Here is a 21,944-nt window from a genome sequence, read left to right on the forward strand (position 1 = left end):
AATTTATTTAAAATAGCGTGCGTACGCTAAACATTATGGGTCATTTAGCGTTTTGCAGATGCGCATTTTGAGCTCATTATTCCCCTACACCCTGTATTAGGCTAAACTAAAGCAATCTAAGGCTGACTTCTTGCTCATGACTTGTTTCAAAATGGGGCTCTTTATTGTAAAGATTGTTTTTATTTCCTATTCATTCTGCCTTGGTCATTAGCTTGCACAAAGTGTTACCGCTACCCATAGCTCCTGAGGAATGCCACCCATTTCCTTATGACTAGATCAAGAAACTAACATATTTATTTATTTATTTATTTATTACATGTACTTTCAATGCATAGTAGGCACAACAGAAAGGAGTGGTGAATATATACAATATTTTCAGTGCAGGACAAGAATGAAAAATTAGAACTATAAGGCACTTTGAGCGGCGACATTGAAGGTAGTGGTATCACAAATGGAGACATGTGGAAAGGCGGTTCCATTCGTTGGCGGTTCTTGACAAAAAAGGAAAAATGGTACACATTACCGTATTTATTCGATTATAAGGCAAGGGTGCCAGTCGGAAGAGCCAAGAAGAAAAAAACTTAAGTATGCACACTAATATAAGGCGATATAGAGTAGCCGAGGGATTATTTAGACTCGGCAGGGATTGCCTGAAATACTGAATTACTAACACAGCCAAAACGCACAATGGCGACCACGAAATGTGGGAGAAGGGAGCTCCAACACGTAGAGTGCGGGTTGTATGTGAATTTTTGCCTTCAGGTGTGGCTTCACGGCATCGCGGCGCGCGCTGCCGTAAAGCCACATTGTAAGACGAAATTCGCACTGCCGTGAAGCCACACCTAAAGGCAAAATTTGCGTATAAGGCAGGGGGTGACTTCAAGACTGAAGATTCAGGGAAAAAGGCCCGCCTTATATTCGAATAAATACGGTAGTTCGACAAGATGGCACTTCAATTTTGTGTTGATGGTCGATGCAAGATGAGATATAACTGGGTGTGGTGAAAAGGTTTTCTTTAGGAGAAGGGTTAAGATAATATATTCTATGAAAAAGACAGACGAGAGTAATTGCGACGTAACGAAAGGTCAGGCACATATAGTGTTCTTTTCATGGACATGACGCTAGAATGACATGAATAATTTGAGAGAATAAAACGGGCGGCCCGATTCTGAATGCCTTCAAGGGAAATGGTGAGATTGGTATGAGCAGGGTCCCATATGGCACAAGCATATTCTAATTTTGTACAGACGAGTGTTTTGTATAGAGTTGGCGTTAGTGAGGTGGGTGCTGATGCAAAGTTGCATCTCAAATAGCCTAACGTTTGGTTAGCATTGTTAGTGACAGAACATGCATGTTCCATGAAAGGTTGTTAGTGATATACAGGCCAAGATACTTATAGGAGCTGACAACTAATGGGGCAGTACCATTAATAGAATATGGGAATATATAAGAAGGGGTAGAGCTAGAGGAGACGTGCATACTTTTGCATTTAGTTGTGTTAAGCTGCATTAGGCATTTGTTGCACCAGTTGTATACACTATCCAGGTCGTCCTGTTGCTTACCAGAATCACTAAGGTTAGCTATTTTGCTATAGATGGCACAATCGTCCACTAACAGCCTAATGGTTGAATTAGAGATACAGTCAGGAATGTCATTAATGTAGATGAGAAAAAGTAGGGGACCGAGTACCGATACTTGTGGTACACCGGACGTTACGGAACAAGGTCTGGACGTAAATTTGTTATCGTTTACATACTGGGTCCTGTTAAAGAGGAAATCCTTTAATGCAAATACCTTTGGGGTCGATATTAAGAAGGGAAAGTTTAAAAATCAGTAAATCGTGAGAAACATAATTGAAAGCTCGTGAGAAGTCTAGAAATACGCAGTCGGTGTCAAATTTCTGATCAGCATTATTAAACAAGTACGTAAAAGCAAGGAGCTGCATTTCACAGGAGGAGAATTTTCTAAAGCCATGCTGTGCATTGGTAAAAAAAGGAGTTGGTCTCGAGAAAATGAATAAGATGTGAATAAATTATATGCTCTTACATTTTACTTGGAATGCCTGTTAATGATATTGGTCGGTAATTATGAGCAGAATGAATGTTACCTGATTTATGAGCTGGAACTGCCTTTCCCACCTTCCAGTGTTTGGGCAGGGCAGAAAGCTGAAAGGACTGGTCAAAAATGTTTGATAAAATAGTGGATGAAAACGATTCAGTACATTTTAGTATTCTTGAGTTAATGGAGCCAGGGCCACAAGACAAATAAATGTTTAGATTGATGATAAGTTTGCCAATGCCCACCCAGTCAAAAAAGATGGAATCCATTGGCAGAAAAATTGCGTGTGATAAAAGTGGCAGAGCTGTTGTAAGATACTGCTGAAAAAACGAGAAGGTTTCATTCAAGGTATTGTGGGAGACATGAGGGCACCAGAGAAAGGTAACGAAGTACATGTGTCAATATCACAGCACTCGTGAGGCAGAACAGGCACGTCAGATGGAATTAACTGCAGGGCATTCTTTTTAGCGCTTGTGACAGCAGACCGAGAAACTAGCGTATTTCTTTGCACAGCTCCGCACGCGTGTGGAATGCCAAGGCTCACCAACACGGATCAGAGTCCCGGAGTTGCCACATCGCAAAGCCGACAAGTAGATGGGGTAAGTGCATCCAGGCAGCTTATTGGTCGTTGCACATTTATACTATTAACCTCCCGAGTCCTGAATACTGCTAGGGGACTTAATCGCTTTTCAAGACGATTTTTATTGTCTACTGGTATGTCACAAACGTGAAAGCATTTTATTTAAATAGCACGCTTAGATGCCAAGAGCTGGATCTCCATGTACGTGGAAGAAAGAATCATCTCCATGTTTGCTGTGGTAAAAACTACCATTATCATTGCCTAAACACAGAGATGAAGATGGAACTGTGTGTAGTACATGGCCATGTTGGCTGCTGCATCCAGGATTTTCACGCAATCTCCAGGAGTTTGGCACACTTCAAGGTTTCTTTCCGCAGTCTGTGACAACAGAGCAGTCTAGATCAATTCAGTGTCAAATTTCTCAAAAGCGGACAAGAATATAAGCAAACCGCTTCCGTACAGCTCCACACGGCACTGGACTTCATATCCAGGATGAATATGTCGAGTAATCGCTTCCGAGTCATTTTTGAAAAACAGTATTGAAAGCGATGTGCAATATAATGTACATGGGGTCTTGGGAGGTTTACGTGATTAGCATTTTTAGGGTACTTAATGCACTTGTGTCCGTCTGTCTGTGTCCAAACGTTTTCCCGCCAACTTGGGTCACTGAGCAGTCGATGGTCTAATGGGTAGCGCATTGCACGCACTGCCCGGTTGAGGTAACAGGATTCGAAACAAACCGTTGGGCCAACTTGAGTCTTTGGTTATGTGCCACACTGTTCAATGAACCCCTTTGATGCCAACTCAGGTAACTGGGAATATACCACTGCGTATGTGCCGCTCTTCAATGGCAAAAAAAAAAAGATCATTAAAATTACTTCAGTGCCTAATGGAATAAAACCGAAGCCAGGTGTGTTGCAGCGGCACCACTCGTGGCGCGGCATGTGCAGCGCGAAGCCTGAGGGAGGAGGCCGGTTGCACGCACGTTTCGGCGTTGGCAATGCGTGCTATATTGCTTCAACGTTAATTGCCTTGATGTCAACGTTCATCTTGAGATGGCTCCTGCCATAATTTTTTTTTATTGGAAGTTCTCCTTGACATCTTTAGCAGAAACACAGCGTGCATCTGAGGGTTAACCAGAAATTGCCGTGGTGTCGAATCGAAAAAAAAAATATATATATATCTTGGGATTTAGGTTCAGCATGATCTAATTTTGTTCCGACTTAGAAAAAATGAGAAATTGTAGCAGTTTGTGAACCGACTAATTGCTTTACGAGCCAGTTCACCAGTTCCAGAAGCCGGTTAACCAGTCTGGTTAACCAGTTCCTGTACCGGTTGGACAGTTTGGAAACTGGTTTGATGAAGTGTACTTTATTCTCCAGCTTCCAAGGTTGTCTGGTGAAACGTTGCACATAGGATAGCAAATTCTTCAAATGTGCGAGTTTTCTGAAGAGAAGGCAGAGATGGATGGCACATGAGGGACTGAAGTCGATGTTTTATTGGCATTCTCTTGGTACTTTGGTGGGGTTTTGCCCCCTTGCCATCCCCCCTGTGTAGATTCCAGCGTGCTAGTGGCGACCAAAGGAAAGAGAAATCTGCGCACCAGTGTGGTAACTACCTCTAACTCTGTTTATATTTGAAGCATCAAAAAGATTTCTGAGGCAGGAGAATTATGAGGCAACATCCTTTAATAGTGAGGCCATTCTATAATAGAATAGTTTTAATGCCCCTTTAAAGAAAGATTATGCAAACTAGCTTTCAACATACAAGAGATCACATTTTTATTTTCTATTCAGCTTAAGGTCCAGAGAACAATTAATGAGTGTATGGCATGATCACCTGATGCAGGTTTTAAAGTAATAAATGAAGAATAAAATTTAACTGGAAGGATGTGAAAAAGATAGAAAGGATCTTTGGGGGGGGGGGGGGTGAAAATTGTTGTTCTTTGCCTGCTAAGACTGCCTGAGAAAAACAGGGTACCACTTAAATTCGGTCTTGTGCAACATTCTGTGCACAATAGCTTCAGATAACATGACGCCCTTTTCTGACTAGAATTTACCGCAGAATGACCTTACTCAGTTTCATACATAGCAGGCAGCACTATGCTTGTATACTTAGATTTAGGTGAAAGTTTGGTGGATCTTTGATTAGTATAGGTGCAATTTTGACCCCCCCCCCCCCAGGTGGTCATAATTCAGTCTACTCAGGTCATAATTAAGTCAGAGTCATAATTAATACAGAGTATAGCTCATCTCACCATCTTGCTTTTGTTGCGCTGACCACCGAGCACTCCAAACATGCAGTCACTTCACAAAAGCAAGAAAGGCGCTACTGACGATACAAATTGCTTCAAGCCTAGACTCGTGGAACGACCAGCGTGCTACTTTGACATCAGCATTTGCTGTGTGCCGCGCATATTTTCAAAAGCAGCATCACAGTTCAGGTAGCATGTGCCACTTATGCTAGAATATTATATTGCAGACTGTGTTTACAGAAAAGAAATGGAAGGGAAGGGTCAGGTGAGCACACGACAGAAGCAGTAACTAAACTGACTAAACTCATCTTCGGCCTCACTGAATTCTAATGATGCCACCAGTGCCATATGGTCTGGTCAGGTCTGACCTAAAGTCCTTAGATATGTTTTTGCTTTCTTTAAGTAGCGACAAGCTTTGAAGCACCGCCGACGAATCTCAATGGTTGGCGCTCATTTCGGCAGCCATGTTCTTCCTAACGCTGTTCCCCACAGTCACTTGCATGCTGCTGCGAGCAAATTTGAGGGCAGGCTAAAGACACATTATGTTTCTGTGCGTGTTTATCTTTTTGTCTTTTCCTTGTGCGAAGGATTTTCTGCGGTCGGCACGACCGCAGCTAGAAATGCAGCAGGCGTCACCGCAAAGACAAATTTTGTGCTCGGCCTCAACAGCGCAGTACTAAGCCGCTTTTGGGTTCGTATTTGGTTGTCTGGCCCCATGCCAGAAGCGTATATTTCACTTGTGTGGTGCAGCAGCGGCCGTTTATGGTCGGATGCTATCTACGCAGATACACCGCTTCAGGAGGTTAGGAAGAACATGGTGGCCGACGGAGTTAGATGTCGCCACTTAAAAAAGAGCAGAAAATCTATGGACTTTAGTCTAACCTTAGCCACAAGGTTTAAAAGAAACGCTTTGTACATCAGGCGCGCATGCCCTTGTGTGCCCACAGCTGTGCTCGGTTTCTCCATGGCAGAGCTAATAACTTTTGCCATCCCTCAACGAGGTGAAAAGACAACTTCCTCACAGCACCCTTGGTGCCCTCTACTGTCTTTGCGGAGGCCGTTTTTCTCTCAGCTTTTTTCTTGCCTTGTCAAGAGGCAAGCTTAGGCAGCCTTGCTGGCGTCGCTCGCTGTCGTCTTGACTGCAGTGATGTTGCAGTGGTCCCCTTGGATTTGTGCGCATTCTTTAGTGTGGCACTTGACCTAACTGAACAGTGAAGGCAAAAAAATTCACCGACAATTACGATACTCCCCAATACGAAATTTGAGCGCAGCTCTACACGCAATTTCATTTTGCCATTTTGATATATTGTCTAGCACGGACAATCCATTTTGTGCAGCACGTTGCAAACAGAGCAAAGCATCGCGCGACTGCCTCGCTAATCGAGAGATTGCGCGAGGCAGCACGTGGATGACGCGTGGGCGCGAGCAACAGCAGCCGCTGCAGATAGACCTCCGCACATGCAGCGCTTTGTTTCGACACACTCGCCGCATGCCTTATGGATGGCGTCATCGGTGAACAGAAGATGCGTGCTACTCGGGTGCTATACCGTAGCGATCGTCACTGCAGAACACGTTTTGCGTAGCACTCCGCTTTCCTTCTCACCCTTGCCATACTCTCCTCCTGCGTTTTCCTCCTCACGCTTCTGCTGCATCCCCTCCTCCTCGGCTTTTCTCTTCGCACACTCTTCGCTCTCGCCGTCTTTCATCTCCCGCTCCAGGTCTGCTCTTTCATCTTTTGCTGTGCTCGTTCGCTCGGTTACGCCGCGGTAGGACGAGGGACGCTGATGCTCAACGCAGGAACAGGTGCCTAAGAGCTGTGCTCTAAATGACTTGGCACTAGGCAACACTATTCATATTGCAAAAGATGTGTCCTCCTTTGTTTGTGGACTGGCACTTACATTATTAGGTGTGCAGAAGAGCTGAATTATTTTGTGAACCGGCAGAATGGCTCTTACCAAGGCTATACTTGCACGGTCCCTGCCTTGCACACTAACCATCGTTGACTGCGTGGCACCAGCTGCTGTTTTCATTGTTGCCATCAGCATGTTGCTAGTTTTCATACCAATGCCTTGGGAAGCACACCACCGCACTCTGATTGATTGACCGACCAACCGACCTCCGTTGCATGAAACTGACCAGAGTGAAAGTGTATGTGGATGCAAGTCAGAAGGAGGGTAGTAGTGTTTCTATTGTGTTTAATCGTTGACCTCGCCGTCTTCTTGGTGCCGCAGTAATTATATTTTGTGCGGCACCTGCTGTTTTAATTTTTGTGGCCTTCTAACGCCAGTGTCCTGTGGTAGCTGTCGTCTGCTGCTTCTCAAAGGTAGTCGGCAGGTGCAAAGTGCAACTAGTTTAGTTTCGCCTTTCTTAGATATCGCTTGCCAGAGACCACTGGAGTGTTGGCTCTGCAGAACATGATGCTGCATGCCATACCTTGCATTCTTGACCCCGTCATGCTCACCATACGACCCTGATTTTATGACCAAGTAATTATGCTAGGACACAAGAAGGCAAGCTGTGAGAAATGATGATAAGACTGCTTCCCATATGACTGTTGCAGGAGTTACGTGAGGTTCATAGCTCAAAGCATTGGATTGAATGGACGTTGATGCAAGTGTGAAGCTTTTACTGAAATTTTCTACAGCTGCTTGGGCAACGTTCCTATTCGTTTTGTCTACGAGAGTCTCCTCTCCCTCTAAGTGTACCATCCTCTATATTTACAGCAAGGCGACGGCACATCTGTGGATTGCTCCACTAGCCCTGCTCCTGGTCGATTGCCGTATTACGGATCATGCATTGTGCGCTGGTGCACCAATAAAAGCCCGGGAAGATTATTCCGTGTTCCTAAGGACAACAGGTGAGCGTGCAGTTTTTGCCCTGGCCTTCGTTTGTGCTAATTGTGTGTGCAGCCACATGTAGGTGTTTTGCAGTGAGCCAACAGTGAACATTAGTGTAATAAAGCTGATTTGAGAAGAGCAAGATGGTGTTATTGTATTGTTTTATCAAAAAGCTGCGAATGCAAAGCAGTTGAGACATATAGCTTTACCTTCGCTTCACTCACTATTACAGTAGAACCTCGTTCATACGGTGTGGAAGAAAACGTGAGAAAAAACGTACAGTATAGACCACTTACAGTTAAACCTGCTTATAACGAACCTCCATATAACGAATTCCTGAATATAACGAAGTTTTTCTATTCCCTGCCGTTACTAAATAGAAGCACATGTATTTGAGACCTCTACGTAACGAAGTGGCAGCGGGAGACCCCCTCGATATAACGAATTTTCGCCGTCGACAACCTAGAGATACTGCCCCAAATTTTGTCATTTTTGCGTGAGCAGCAACCGGAAGCACCTTCTCCGCCGCGACTGACTGCGAAGCGAGCGCACATGTGCGTGCGTGCGAGCGTATGCGAGGTGGGCCTGCATCCCTCGACCCGGCGATCTCGCCGCCGCGGGCATGACCTTTCCCCCTCCTTTCATTCAAACCTGATCCTGCCGCTTGCTGCAGCTGGCCTAGCCCGCCAAGCCGGTACTCCCATATTCCAGTTGATGTTGCCGACGTGCTGGCAGACGCTGTGACACATCACACTCGATGAGCACGGACACGCGCTGTCAAACGCTGGCGGCGTGTGGAAGCACCGCTGCAGAAGCGAGCGAAGTGACTTTCGTGCTGTTGTCTATCGCTTCAACGCGAAATGAGCGGCGAGAACGCACAGCACGCACAAAGCTACGAGCCGCGGACGCACCTACACTGCCTAGACTCTGCCCCAACGCAGATCGCTTTCAAGATATGGCCCGCGCGACCGCCTGCCGCCGCGCAGTACGCAGTTGATGCCAGAGTACAGTACAACACCGCCCACTACCCCCCCCCCCCCTCGCTCCCTCGCCGGTGCCTCAAGCGCAACGGAAGAAGGCGCGCGCGAGATTTAGAAGCGGTCGTCGGCTCCCCTCGCACTTTTTCACTCGCACATACAGCATACGGCTCGCGGCGACTGCTGGACTTTATACGCTGGACGCTTATATGCTGGACGCTGGACGGCGCACGGCGACTGCTCGCCCTTGGACTTTATACGGAACATCTATGAGCCAAAACCAATTTTAGGGCCACAACGCATCATAGACACCATCTTTAGAAACAAATACGGATCTCAAGGGCCATACTTTTGCTGGCGGAAACCGAAAATACGTCATAGTTGTCGCCCCCGGCACTTTGGGCGGCCAATGCTATCGTCAAGACACCAAGCCAACCGACAATGAAAAGTCAAAATGGCCGCTCGGGCTGGCGCGGGGTGGCAGTTCGCAACGTACGATGCAGGAACGATCCCACAGTTGCGACGCAACAGCGGGGTTACCAATGCATTGGGTTCTATGGGAGCTGTGCCAGGACTGGCCGAAAACGACGTAACAGCCGGGAAAACGCAGCACCCGGGGACGTAACAGCGGGGTTCTACTGTAACACTATACGACGCTACGACGCCATCGTGACGCTCGCTCTTGGTTTCCGATGTCCCGCGCTTGTGCGAAATGACACGCGTCCACGCATCTAGTACCGGGTGTGACATTCCAAGGATGGGTGCTTCGACGAAAACGGGTGCGCGTTAGAATCGAGTAAAATACGGTAAGCGTTTCTTTTTCGAATTTTCGCGCCGAACCTGCATATAACGAAATCCTCTTTATAACGAAGTTTTTCGGGAATTTGTCAATTTCGTTATATCCAGGTTTAACTGTATAACGTAACCGCTTATAGTGCAGGACCGGATATAGTGCGGTCTTTTCAGACTCCCGTTAATTTTCCCATAGCACTCCATGTATACACGTATCGCTTATAGTGCAGTTGCGGGAACTGGAATACCGGTTACAGTGCGGCTGCCTGGGAGTACGGAAGTCAGCGAAGACGGCAAACGCTCCCCTCAAACGGGTGCCCCAAGGAGTGCTCGAGGAAGAGAGAGAGACGAAGTGGAGGAGAAGGGCACGTGGTGCGAACGAACAGCCAGTGAGGCTGAAACCGGAATCTTGAGTGCGAGTCGTGAAATATCACGGCGCGCATAGCGAGCGAGGGCCACGAAACTGCCGACGCCGGCCACCGGTCGCTTCATGATAACGGCAGTAAACGAAACTTCAGTGAGCGGGCGGCGTCGGCACAGCACGGCGAATGGCGCACACGGAGACCGTGGAATGTGAGGGAGGAGGGCGGCAGGGAAGCGGATTTCGCCTCGGCAACTCCACCGCTTCGGTGGCTCCCCTTGCCCTCCCTCGTAGCTCCTTCACTTTCGACTGTCACCGCTGTCACCGTGCGCGCCCGCCGCCTGCACGGCGCCGCCGCTCCAGCAGGCCCGGCGCCAGCTCCGAAGTTTCGTTTTCTGCCGGTATCCGGAAGCGGGCGTTTGCCGGCGTGGGCAGTTTCGTTGGCCGGCCTGGGACAGCGCCGCTGCTTCCCTCTGCGTCGTAGCCGCAGCCAGCGTGCAAGGTCAACACGTGACTAGAAAGTAGAGGAAGCATAAAGGAGAAAGAAGGTTTCACTGCCATTTTCTACGCGTGGCTACGGTAGCTGGCTACGGTAGCGTGGCTGAGACGTCGGCACGTACACGCATGTTCCGGTGCAGCGCAGAATCGGCGACCTTGCCATTTGAGATAGGGTGAAATTTCCGCCACGTTTTTTAAAATTTTTTCGTTTTGTTCGCGCGCGACATTGAGGGGTCTCTCCTAAGCTTTTACTCTGTGGCGGTGCCGGAGCAATGCCGGTCGAAGACGCCGCTGCGTGATTTGGTTCGAATTAACGAGATTTGACTGTAAATAGAATGCAAACGTTCTAGCCGCATTCCTCGACTGTCGCATATGCGTGGCGGCTCGGTGCACATGTTTTGCATATGTGCGAGCCTTGAAAATTGTTGCTTTGGTTATAGTGCGGTACCGCTTATAGTGCGGATATTCGCGACTGCGGTGACTTACGTTATAAGCGGTCTACACTGTACTAACTGAGAAAACGTAACATCCGAAGTAACTGAAAGATTTGACAGACTAAGCTCTATTGTGTGAAGCATTGTGAAGCATTGTGTGAGTGGTTGCGCCACGAGACGCCGACGTGCGTCAAGCTGGTGGGGCTTCGGTGGCCTGAGACACGTTTTTTTTTTCTTTCTTATTGTGCAGTGTTTAAACTGTTCTTTATCGCATGCGCCTCGTGCAATTTCTTGTTTGCATGGGATCTAGCGGCTGGAAAACGTATCATACGATCCCACTTTGGTGATGTACTGAACGTTGGTGCCGAAAAATCGTGTTTTCTGGGAACGTACGAACCGTTAAAAAGCGCAACTCTAGTGGTTCATTTTTTTGTGTTCCCTATCGCAAACGTTGGCGCCCGGGAATCGTACGTAGTAATGGTATCGTATCAACGAGGTTCTATTGGATTTAAAAATGCATTTATGAGACTCAATGTAGAAGTACCACAAATTGCACTGTGCCAAGATGACAAAACGAGCTCACTGTTGCGCGATACTTTCATCTCATTGGTACTTTTAATTTTCACACACGGTTCCTGCAGGATGGAAGCTTTCCTAAAGTATGCTGAAAGGCCAGAGCTGATGGGGTTTGCCAAGGAAGTAGTACATTATTACCGAGTCTGCTCGGCGCACTTCACGGAATCGGACTACATGGACCCGGCGAAAACCAAACTTAAATGGTTGGCCGTGCCATCCGTAAAGGCTCCAGATGAGTCGAAAGGTAAATGAGACAACAAGAACAAAGCTTTTATATTTAGGCTGGGTGAACCTTAGCTCACAGTGCACATTACTTGATTGTTTCATCTGCATTGATGAATTTTGTCTGCATTGTACATCACGTTCGAAATGATGGTTTTAACATTAATGAGCACAACTATCGTTCAGCAGTTTTGTTCCATTAACTGGAAAGAAAATCTGTGCTCGGGCAGCGACAGCTGTAGGTTTTTTGTCGTTCACTGTGCGGTGACCGTGAACACTTCATTTTTGAAGCTTCTTAGAATGAATAACTGTATGGCAATCTGAGCAGACATGAAAATAGCTTTCTCTAAATATTTCAATTTATTTTCAGGCAGTGGAGCGAGCCATGAGCAACCCCATTCGGCTCTCCCAGGAGCACTTTTGCAGCGTGAAGCCACTAGGTAGCAGTAAAAACTTGTTCATTCTCTCATGGTTGTAAAAATGCATGAAATGTTCTAGTGTAAGTAGTACAAGGAAGACCCATGTGGGACCTTAGCAGTCAACATTTACGACGTAACCCAACAAGGGCCCTAGATTGAAGGGACCCTGAAATGATTTTGAAGATTGTGTACAACAGTCAGTAGCGTAGGTCCTTCTGATCATTAAGAGAAAGATTTAAGTGGTCTGTGCAAAAGCGTGTAATTTATTACAAGGTTTGCAAAATTTGCACCACTACTGATTGCAGTGGCACCACTCCTTCCTACGCTTCGTAGCAGGGGTGAGTGATGTCACTCGGCTGAGCGATACGATTGGCTACCCCGCGCAATCCCATCATGAATGCTAGAAACATGCCGCTTTGTCAAGCTTAATTTTAAGAGTATACATATGCAAAAAAATTTGGGTGCCCTATGAAATAAATACATAAATGCAATACTACACATGTTTCTTCAAACCAGTGGTCCACTTCCGCCTGAGAATGCAGATTGTCTGGTACAGCTGTGACGACGACAGCCGATGGGGTACGGAGGGGGGTTCTCAATGAAAATAGGTGCAGAAATGCTTGATTTGACGGCAGGAGCACAAATGGTGCCAGTGCTGTATACACTTGTCTCGCACAGCAAGTGCATGCAGGGAGTCAACTGCAGCGACTGCATGCTGTAGAACAGTAGTTCTCAGCCATGGATGTGTCGGGGGCCCCTTGTGGACTAAAGGAAGTGATAGGGGACCCCTTAGTGGCAGTACAAAGGGGGGGGGGGGGAGCAATCTGAGGTGTTCTCTTTTTGACGAACAAAATTGGCAACGAACACTGTGATGTCTTTTGTTTTTTTATTGCGATAGCAATTATATGGACAGCCCAAAGCAGATTTCTGCTGTCGGCGTCGCCCGTCGCCGTGAGGTTCCGTATGACGTCAACAGCGATGAAATCGTCGCCGCGCTCCGGACGCTGTATGTGCGAGTGAAAGGGGGCGAGGGACGCACGCTTTCACGGGGAGCGAACGCACGTCGGAGAGCAAACGCATGTTCTGCGCCGTGCTCCTTGAAGGGCTGGAGAATTAAGCGTCTCTTTCCTCCTTTCCATATAGAGAGAGCAAACGCAACTTTTTCCGTCGCGTGAAAGGCTGTGGGGGGACGGGAGGGAGGGAGGGGAGGCGACGTTTAGCTGCGGCACCAAATATGTATTTATATAAAAACGCCGCGCGCGTTCGGTGCGAACGCGGGCAAAACGCCGACGGCGTCGACAACAGTTCTGCGCATTGCTGGTGCTGCTGCATGTTCAAGTTTGTACAGCTGATAAAACTACTATCCTTACTCCGTATAGCTCTCTACTAATTTGCTATCGCAATTGGTGCTTCGCCTTTCGGGTGAAACTGCGACAAATTTTTATTATCTTGTGCGGATTGTTGCCGCAGTTCCTGGAGCAGGTTCCGGAACTGGGAATGAGTCGAGGCTAAACTGGCCTCTAAGAACCGCACAATTAAAGAAAAATTTTTTAGGGGTGTGCGAATGTCAATATTTTCCAATGTCAATACTTAAGCTTCAAATATTGAATCGAATATTGAATAATGATATGCACATGTATTTATTAGCAAGTTGGGTTAATTTTGTATGTTGGAACATTGCAATTACATTTTCAGTGTTACAAAACTAGATTAGTAAGCCGTTACACTAAAATGCTGTGCATTTGGCTCATGTTAACTTGGAAAATTGAGTAATTCCTACTAGCTGACCTTGCCAACCTGTGCCTTATTATACCGCATCAGATGCCCGTAAACTCGGAGGCATTTGACCCTGTGCCAGTGGTCGCCCTTGCTGTCAAGCAGTAAGCTCAAAATTGGGGGTGGCGCTCCAAAAAAAAATGTCACAGTTTCGCCCTAAGGGCGAAGCAATGAATGCGATAGCAACAGAGCAATGTCATACGAAGTAAGGTGAGCGGCTCTGGTAGCAACAACACGCAGAACTGTTGTCGACGCCATCGGCGTTTTGCCCGCGTTAGCTCAAAATGCGTGCGGCGTTGGTGACTGTTGCTGGAGCCTCTGATATAATAGGCACTTGGTGCCGCAGCTAAACGTCGGCTCCCTTCCCTCCCCCTCCCCCACGGACTCTCGCGCGTCTGAAGAAGGCGCGTTTGCTCTACATATATGGTCATTGTAAAGGAGAAAAGAGACGCCTACTTCTGCAGCCCTTAAGCGAGCATGGCGCAGAACGCGCGTTTGTTCTCCGCCGTGCGTTCCCTCCCTGTGAAAGCGCGCGTCCCTCGCGCCCTTTCACTCGCACATACAGCGTTCGGCGGCGCGCGGCGACGATTTCATCTCCAAATGACGTCATACGGAACCTCACGGCGACGGCGACGGCGACGGCGACGCCGACGGCGACGGCGACGCCGACGGCAGAAATCTGCTTTTGAGTGTCCATATAATTGCTATCGCAATAAAATTATCTACAAAAAAAGTACACCCTCGCTGTCCGCAAACCCGTACCCCTTGCTACTGAGAGGCTGACTTTTCCGCAAAGTTCAAACGTTTAGTGGCTTAGCGTGCTTTACAGGCGAAATTATCACATAATTCAGTACAATATCACCCCAATATTCTTAGATTAGATAGAAACGAGTGCTAAGAACCGTATTTGCTCCCGCACAGCCAGCAATATATTCCATTTGTTTCGGATATTCGTATACAACCGAATATTCGAACATTTACGAATATCTTATTTTTCGAATCGAATTTGCACATTAAAAATATATTCGATAATATTCCAACTTTTCGGATATTCGCACACCCATATTTTGCGGGCGTGGGTTTCGCGGACTCCCAAAAATAGCTTCGCGGACCCCCGTTTGAGAGCCACTGCTGTAGAAGACTTGAGCGCTGCACGTCAGTGTCAACACCAACCTCCTTGGTCAACACAGCGTTCACCCGCAGTTTTGAAAGGACAGGCACTTTTAGCGGCAACCGCAGATTCCACATTTGTCAGAGAGCCAAGTCTTGTGTATAATTTACCTAGAATGGTAGCAGGAAAATATCCTAACAAGCTGAGATCCGGAAAGAGAGTTCCAAAGGCAATTGAATGTGCCTTACAATGTGGCAAAACGACCGCCAGAAAGCCGCCATCTTGACTTAGGATTTAGCGCAATGGTACCATCTCTGCCTCCCATTCTAAATGTGTTAGATCGATTTGCTATGTTCGTAACATTTTTTTTCTCAATTCATTTTTTTTTAATTCTAGAGCAAAGGAAACATAAATAGCCCATTCACCACATTCACAAGTTGGCGGCAGCTTTAGCCTAACTGTGGCTGCGCTTGTTTTATAACGAGCAAATCAAACGAGCACGATACAGTGGACTTTCGTTAATTCAATTTTTTGGTTAATTTCGATCCTCACCGAAGGTCCCAGCTGGCGTCTATGCATGTTTGTGGGCCCAGACTTTTTATCCTAAAAATGGCCTTTTGTTTGTATGAGTTTTGTATGGGTTTGTCTCATACCGATGTCACACTGCCACTTTTGATCGCGATCGAGCCCGATCTGTCGGAATGTTCGCCCACGATTGGCTCCCTTCTGCAGATTGAGCAAAGAAGCCAATCGCAACCGAGAAATTTGATCCAGATCGGGCTCGATTACGATCAAAAGTGCACCATCAGGCACTGGAATGAAGTCGTGTTTGAAAGAATAACAAATGTAACTGCTGCCACTGCATACGAGAAAATATTGCATTGGAGAGCTGATAATTCTCGCAACCTATTGGGAAATTTGCCGAAAAGGGTTTACCAAAATGCATTATTTAACTGATGTATGCATTGGTTCACATAGATTGAAATGACAACTCCTCAGGTGATGCAGGAAACCGGTGAATCGTGAACATACCACATCGGCAGTGGTCTCACGCAGTGCTGTGTTGTGGACATATTATACAGTATAGACCGCTTATAACGTAAGTCGCCGGAGTCGCGAATATCTGCACTACAGTCGAATCTCGATAATTCGAACTCGAAGGGGCCCGAAAATTTGTTTGAATTAAAAGAAGTTCGAATTAACAGAAGGACATATTTTTGAAGTATTCGAGCACCATAGCAAGATGAACGAACGGTGCGAGTCGTGAAATTTCGCGGCGCGCAAGCGCATGGCGAGTTGCGCCCACGCCGGCCAACGCTCGGTTCCTGATAACGGCAGAAAACGAAACTTCAGGGAGCGGACGACGCCGACATGGCGCCCGTGCGCGGAGACCGTCGAAGGTGAGGGAGGAGGGCGGCAGGAAAGCGGATTTCGCCTCGGCAACTCGGCCGCTTCGGTAGCTCCCCTCGCCCTCTCTCTCAACTCCCTCGCAGCTCCCTCACCTTCGACTGTCTCCGTGCGCGCCCGCTGGCACCGCCGGTACAGCCGGTTTGGCGCAGATTAGCCTCCTTGAAGTTTCTTTTCTGCCATTATCGGGAAGCGAGCGTTTGCCGGCGTGGGCGCCGAAGCCGCCGGTCCAGCCGGCTCGGCGCCAGCGGAGGGTACGGCCACATTAGTAGAAAAAAACGCGCGCGTCATGCCGCGAGCGGCAAGTTGCCGCGCGTCAACGCCTTGCCGCGAGGAAACCGTGGCACGCGCGCGCGCGGCAGCGCGATAAGATCTCCCACGCTCTCCGAACGCGCGAGCAACACCGCTAGCGCTCGTTGTTTCATGCGAGAGACGACGATCGTCGATTGAAAACCCGGTGCGGACCGGCGCCGGTCCGGTTGTGATGGCTCCGTGACGTCACCCTCGTCGCTCTTGATTGGTTCATCTCGCGGCACGCGGCATTTGCCGCAGAAATGGGTCTCGAAACCATTTCGCGTGGCACGCCGCAAAACCCCCAATTCCTGCCGGTTTTGTCGCCCGCGGCATGACGCGTTGCCGCGCGTTTTTGCCGCCGCTCCCTGAAGTATCGTTTTCTGCTGTTATCGGGAAGCGAGCGTTTGCCGGCGTGGGCAGTTCGTTGGCCAGACTAAGGCAGTTCGTTGGCCGGACTGGGCCTCCGCCGCTGCATGAAGGGGTCTCTCCTAAGCTTGTGCTCTATGGCGGTGTCGGAGCAATGCCGGTTCGAGGCGCCGCCACGTTATTCAGCGCGCTGCTGAAAGCATTGTCGGTCCGCGGTATGCTCGAATTAACCGTCGCAAATGCTTTCGCGTTCGAATTACCGAGCGTTTTCGCCCATTGAAATACACATCACTTTGACAGGACCAGAGCGTCAGTTTGAATTAACGAGATTCGACTGTATAAGCGGTACCGCACTATAACCAAAACAACGATTTTCAAGCCCTGCACGTATGCAAAATATGTAGACCAAGCATGTAGACACGCTTTGTACTATCGCGCGCACATCGCGATTACGTTTTCGCCAGTGATCTGGCGAAAACATAATCGCGTTGTAGCCGGTGCGCTTCAAGTTCGGCAACTTTGCACCGAGTCAAAATGAAACAACTGTTTGCTGCAACTCGCTGCGGAAAAAACCGTGACCGCTATCGACGCGATTATGAACGGCGACTTTGCGGTGCTGAAGGCACGCGCCCGACGCACGCACCAAGTCTGGCCGAATTAACTACCATTCGCTGCAACAACGGCAGTTGAAACTGCGGTCGCTATCTATGCGATCATCGATGGCAACTACGCAGTTTTTTAGGCATGCCGCCGCCGCGCATACCGAGTAAGAACAAAACTACTGTTCGCCGCAACCGCTGCGGAGAAAACCGCGGCCGCTATCGACGCGATCATGGATGACAACTACGCAGTTACGAAAGCCCGCGGCCAACGTGGTGTTATGCGCAGCGGTAAACGCAAGAATACAGGCTTTAAAGACACAAATATGCTCGAAGCGTTCCGGCATTGCTGTCATTCACGTACGATTTCAACTGATGGCTGTGGCGATGCGGACTCCGCCGCTTCGTTTCGGTTGGACTCTAGCGCCGTTCTTGCTCTTTTGCGTCGCACATTTGCGGCGCTCCACGCTTACCGAGCTCCGAAAGTAGTCCGAATTAGCCGATGTGCGGCCAAATAAGTCCGAATTAACGAGAGTGTGGTTGCGTTGAATAATGCATACGCCGGCCGGGAGCACGCACCTCGTTGAGAAGCGTGCTCGCTACCGCCCTTGTCGGCGAGATTTTCCCGCGGAAGCCGCATTATAACGGTATTTCGTCTCACGAGGCTGCACTGTAAGCGGTATGCGTATACATGGAGTGCTATGGGAAAATTAACGGGAGTCTGAAAAGACTGTACTATATCCGGTCCTGCACTATAAGCGGTTACGTTATAAGTGGTCTATACTGTAGTCCCCAAAATCGCTTTTTTCTGCTGGTTGTTTGTGCACCCATAAACTGCACCAGTGCTGGTCTGTATGTAGCCTTTTGATGAGTATATGCCGTTATTTACGAGCATGTCATTCGTGACAAAAATAAACGTAAACATCGAAGGAAAGCCCGGCCTCGGAAACTTCGCTGGTTTTTTGTCCGCACGAATTGCAGCGCCATTCATGAAATGGATGCGAAACCAAAATCGCGTTCCCTTTTTTTTTTTTTTTCTTGTCGACCCTCTCTCAACTTTGTCGTTTCTGTCTCGCTTTCAACTATCGGCGGCGCTGCCAGCTACGGCCGGCGCGCCGCTTGCCCAAGCTCGCCGTCGGCCGTGCTGATAACGGCCCTAACGGCATCAATTTTTTTTTCTGGCATTATGCAGTCACTTTTGTGGTTTTCGCCTTCCTTGCTAGTAATGTGGTCCTAATGTTTCACTTTTGTCGGCTTTTTCCCGCAATGTCTCGCAGCTGTCGCTTTACGTGTGTTGTTCAATGGTGCAAGAACACATCAAGGCGAAGTATGCCACGCGACGTCAAATTCTACCGCATCCCTAAAGGCAACAGGTGAGCACTGTGCAGTTCGCTTCCCGGTTTTTATTTCCGACAGCAATTGTGCGCAGTCGTACATGGCTGTCCAGCGGTGAGGCAGCAGCTAGCTGGTTTGATAACACCACAACGATGCATTCAATCGTTATGCCAACAAGCAGTGAACATAAAGCTCCTGATAAGTATACTACCACCTGTGCGTATCGCAAGGAACACATGTCTACACATGTGTTTCTTGCGCTTTGAACTTGTTTCTAGCTAATTGGTCGCCATCGTTGAAAAATGCGTTTCTGAGAATTAAGGTTGATACAGTATAGACCACTTATAACGTAACCGCGTATACAGTTAAACCTGCTTATAATGAACCTCCATATAACAAATTCCTGGATATAACGAAATTTTTCTATTCCCCGCTGTTACTCCATAGAAGCACATGTATTTGAGACCTCTACGCAACGAAGTGGCAGCGGGAGACCCCCTCGATATAACGAATTTTCCCCTTCGACAACCTAGAGATTTCGCCCCAAACGCTCCCCTCAAACGGGCGCCCCAAGGAGTGCTCGAGGGAGAAAGAGAGACGAAGTGGAGGAGAAGGGCACATGGTGCGAACGAACAGCCAGTGAGGCTGAAACCAGAATCTTGAGTGCGAGTCATGAAATATCATGGTGAGCATAGCGAGCGAGGCCCACGAAACTGCCAACGCCGGCCAACACTCGCTTCACAATAACGGCAGTAAACGAAACTTCAGGGAGCGGGCGGCACCGGCACAGCACGGCGAAGGGCGCACGCGGAGACCGTGGAATGTGAGGGAGGAGGGCGGCAGGGAAGTGGACTTCGCGTCGGCAATTCCGCTGCTTCGGGGGCTCCCCTCGCCCTCCCTCATATCTCCCTCACTTTCGACTGTCACCGTGCGCGCCCGCCGCCGTGCAAGCACCGCCGCTCTAGCCGGCCCCGTGCCAGGTCCCCGAAGTTTCGTTTTCTGCCGTTATCGGGAAGCGGGTGTTTGCCGGCGTGGGCAGTTTCGTTGGCCGGCATGGGACAGCCCCGCTGCTTCCCTCTGCGCCGTAGCCACAGCGTGCAAGGTCAACACGTGACTAGAAAGTAGAGGAAGCATAAAGGAGAAAGAAGGGTTCACTGCCATTTTCTACGTGTGGTCACGGTAGTGGGGCCGAGACGTCACCACGCATGTTCCGGCGCAACGCAGAATCGGCGACCTTGCCATTTGAGAGAGGGTGAAATTTCTGCCGCGTGTTTTTTTTTTTTTGTTCGCGCGCGACGTTGAGGGGTCTCTCCTAAGCTTTTACTCTATGGCGGTGCCGGAGCAATGCCGGTCGGAGGCGCCGCCGCGTGATTTGGTTCGAATTAACGAGATTCGACTGTAAATTGAATGCAAACGTTCTAGCCGCATTCCTCGACTGTCGCATACGTGTGGCGGCTCGGTGCACATGTTTTGTATATGTGCGGGCCTTGAAAATTGTTGCTTTGGTTATAGTGCGGACATTCGCAACTCCGGCGACTTATGCTATAAGCGGTCTACGCTGTATATCACAACTAGTGCTCTGCTGCGACGCGAAATGAGCTCAGTTTTGCATGTTCCAGCTGCAATGTTATAATTTATGATTTTCACCGTTCTTCAGGATGGAAGCGTTTTTAAAGTACGCTGGAAGGACGGACCTATTGAGTTTGCCCACAGATAAAGTCAGCAACCGCAGGATATGCTCGGTGCACTTCACGGAGGTGGATTTCATGGACCCAGCGAGAAGAAGGCTCGTGTGGTCAGCTGTGCCATCCGTGAAGGCGCCAGATGACCTTCCCGATTCAGAAAGTAAGTAAAACGACCACCTTAAGACTAGCTTACATAGGCTGACCGTTTCAAATATTTGTGTGCAATATGTGAGCTTGTATGTAACTTGTTTTCTGCTGCGTTCAGTGTGATTGTTAGAAAAACGATGTTTACTTGATTATTCATTATTTAGGTACCTTGCATGTATTCATTCTTTTTTCATTGCCAGGGAATTTTAGCTCTTAGGCCATCGTCATGTCTCGCACGACGTCCAGCCCTGTGCAACGACTCAGTGCATATATGAGAAGCTATTCTGCACATTGGCCATTAGAGCAATTACTATAAATGTTTTTACATGTGCGTGCACGAAACACCATCCAGCGTTTTGTTGCATTCTATGGTGTGTTGCACTGTCTGTTCCAATTCTGGTTTTCGCAAACGAACACAATGAAGTGGGTCCAAAGAACTGTTGTGTTGTAAGTGGCATTATTTTTTATAATATAATTTGGGCACATGCTTGCTTGATCGCAATAACGAACGAGACTGCGTGCATGAAAACGCAAAAAGAACGAACTGCGCCCAAGCACAAATGCACGGTGTAACGCTTTGCACAGCCAGACAGGAGAGGAGCGCGTGCTGCGGCCGGCGGTGCGTCTGGCAACGCCTGCGACAAAATAAAAAGAGAGAAAGAAAGACCGCACTGCGGACAGCTAAAGAAAAAAAAAAACACTCCGCGAGGCATGAGGGGAGGGTGAGGCATGGAGAGGAAAGAGAGGCAAGCGGAGCAACGTTATCATAAAAAAATGGAAGAAAAAAGTGCTATAGCGAAAGAAGGAGAGTGAAAACAAAATCTCGCAGCTTTTCTTTTTTTTTCGCCGCCGCAGTACCGTCATCCGTTTGCTAGGGCCTAACTGAAGTGCGCCTTGGCGCTAGCATCGACTGAGCGTCTGCTATACGAGAGCCAATGGGATGTATAGGAAGATTCACTCCCGGGGAAAGCTACCACTCTGCAACGCAAGCGCCAGGCAAGCTCACAGTCACAGGCAACACGCCAGACTGTCAGAAGCGTCCTCGTGAAAACGTCTATATATATAATCACGTAGTAGTGACAGTGAAGAAAACAGTCGTAAAACTGTGAATGACGAAAAGGACTTTTTATTGGGCGAACCTGTGCCCACATAAGCAAGTTGCACTCAAAGCAGAACGATAGCGGCGAACACAGTCGGCGATCGGCGAAATCTGATC

The 21,944-nt window shown here is 48.3% G+C and overlaps 1 protein-coding gene across 6 annotated transcripts in view; it reads left to right on the forward strand.

The window, feature by feature from the left end:
- Positions 1 to 21,944, forward strand: part of LOC119463788 (uncharacterized) — an 82,501-nt gene that overhangs the window by 10,313 nt on the left and 50,244 nt on the right. For 4 of the 6 annotated variants that reach the window (XM_049656122.1, XM_049656119.1, XM_049656118.1 and 1 more), the window contains 6 exons: positions 2,572 to 2,657; positions 7,616 to 7,749; positions 11,433 to 11,611; positions 11,960 to 12,029; positions 18,839 to 18,934; positions 20,554 to 20,741. In XM_049656122.1, coding sequence (XP_049512079.1) covers positions 2,572 to 2,657; positions 7,616 to 7,749; positions 11,433 to 11,611; positions 11,960 to 12,029; positions 18,839 to 18,934; positions 20,554 to 20,741 — 753 coding nt within the window. The remainder of the gene's footprint in view (positions 1 to 2,571; positions 2,658 to 7,615; positions 7,750 to 11,432; positions 11,612 to 11,959; positions 12,030 to 18,838; positions 18,935 to 20,553; positions 20,742 to 21,944) is intronic. The other 2 variants (XM_049656120.1, XM_049656123.1) reach the window with 2 other exon arrangements.

Source organism: Dermacentor silvarum, chromosome 9 (assembly GCF_013339745.2).
Source record: "Dermacentor silvarum isolate Dsil-2018 chromosome 9, BIME_Dsil_1.4, whole genome shotgun sequence".
In the NCBI taxonomy this organism is placed as follows: domain Eukaryota; kingdom Metazoa; phylum Arthropoda; class Arachnida; order Ixodida; family Ixodidae; genus Dermacentor; species Dermacentor silvarum.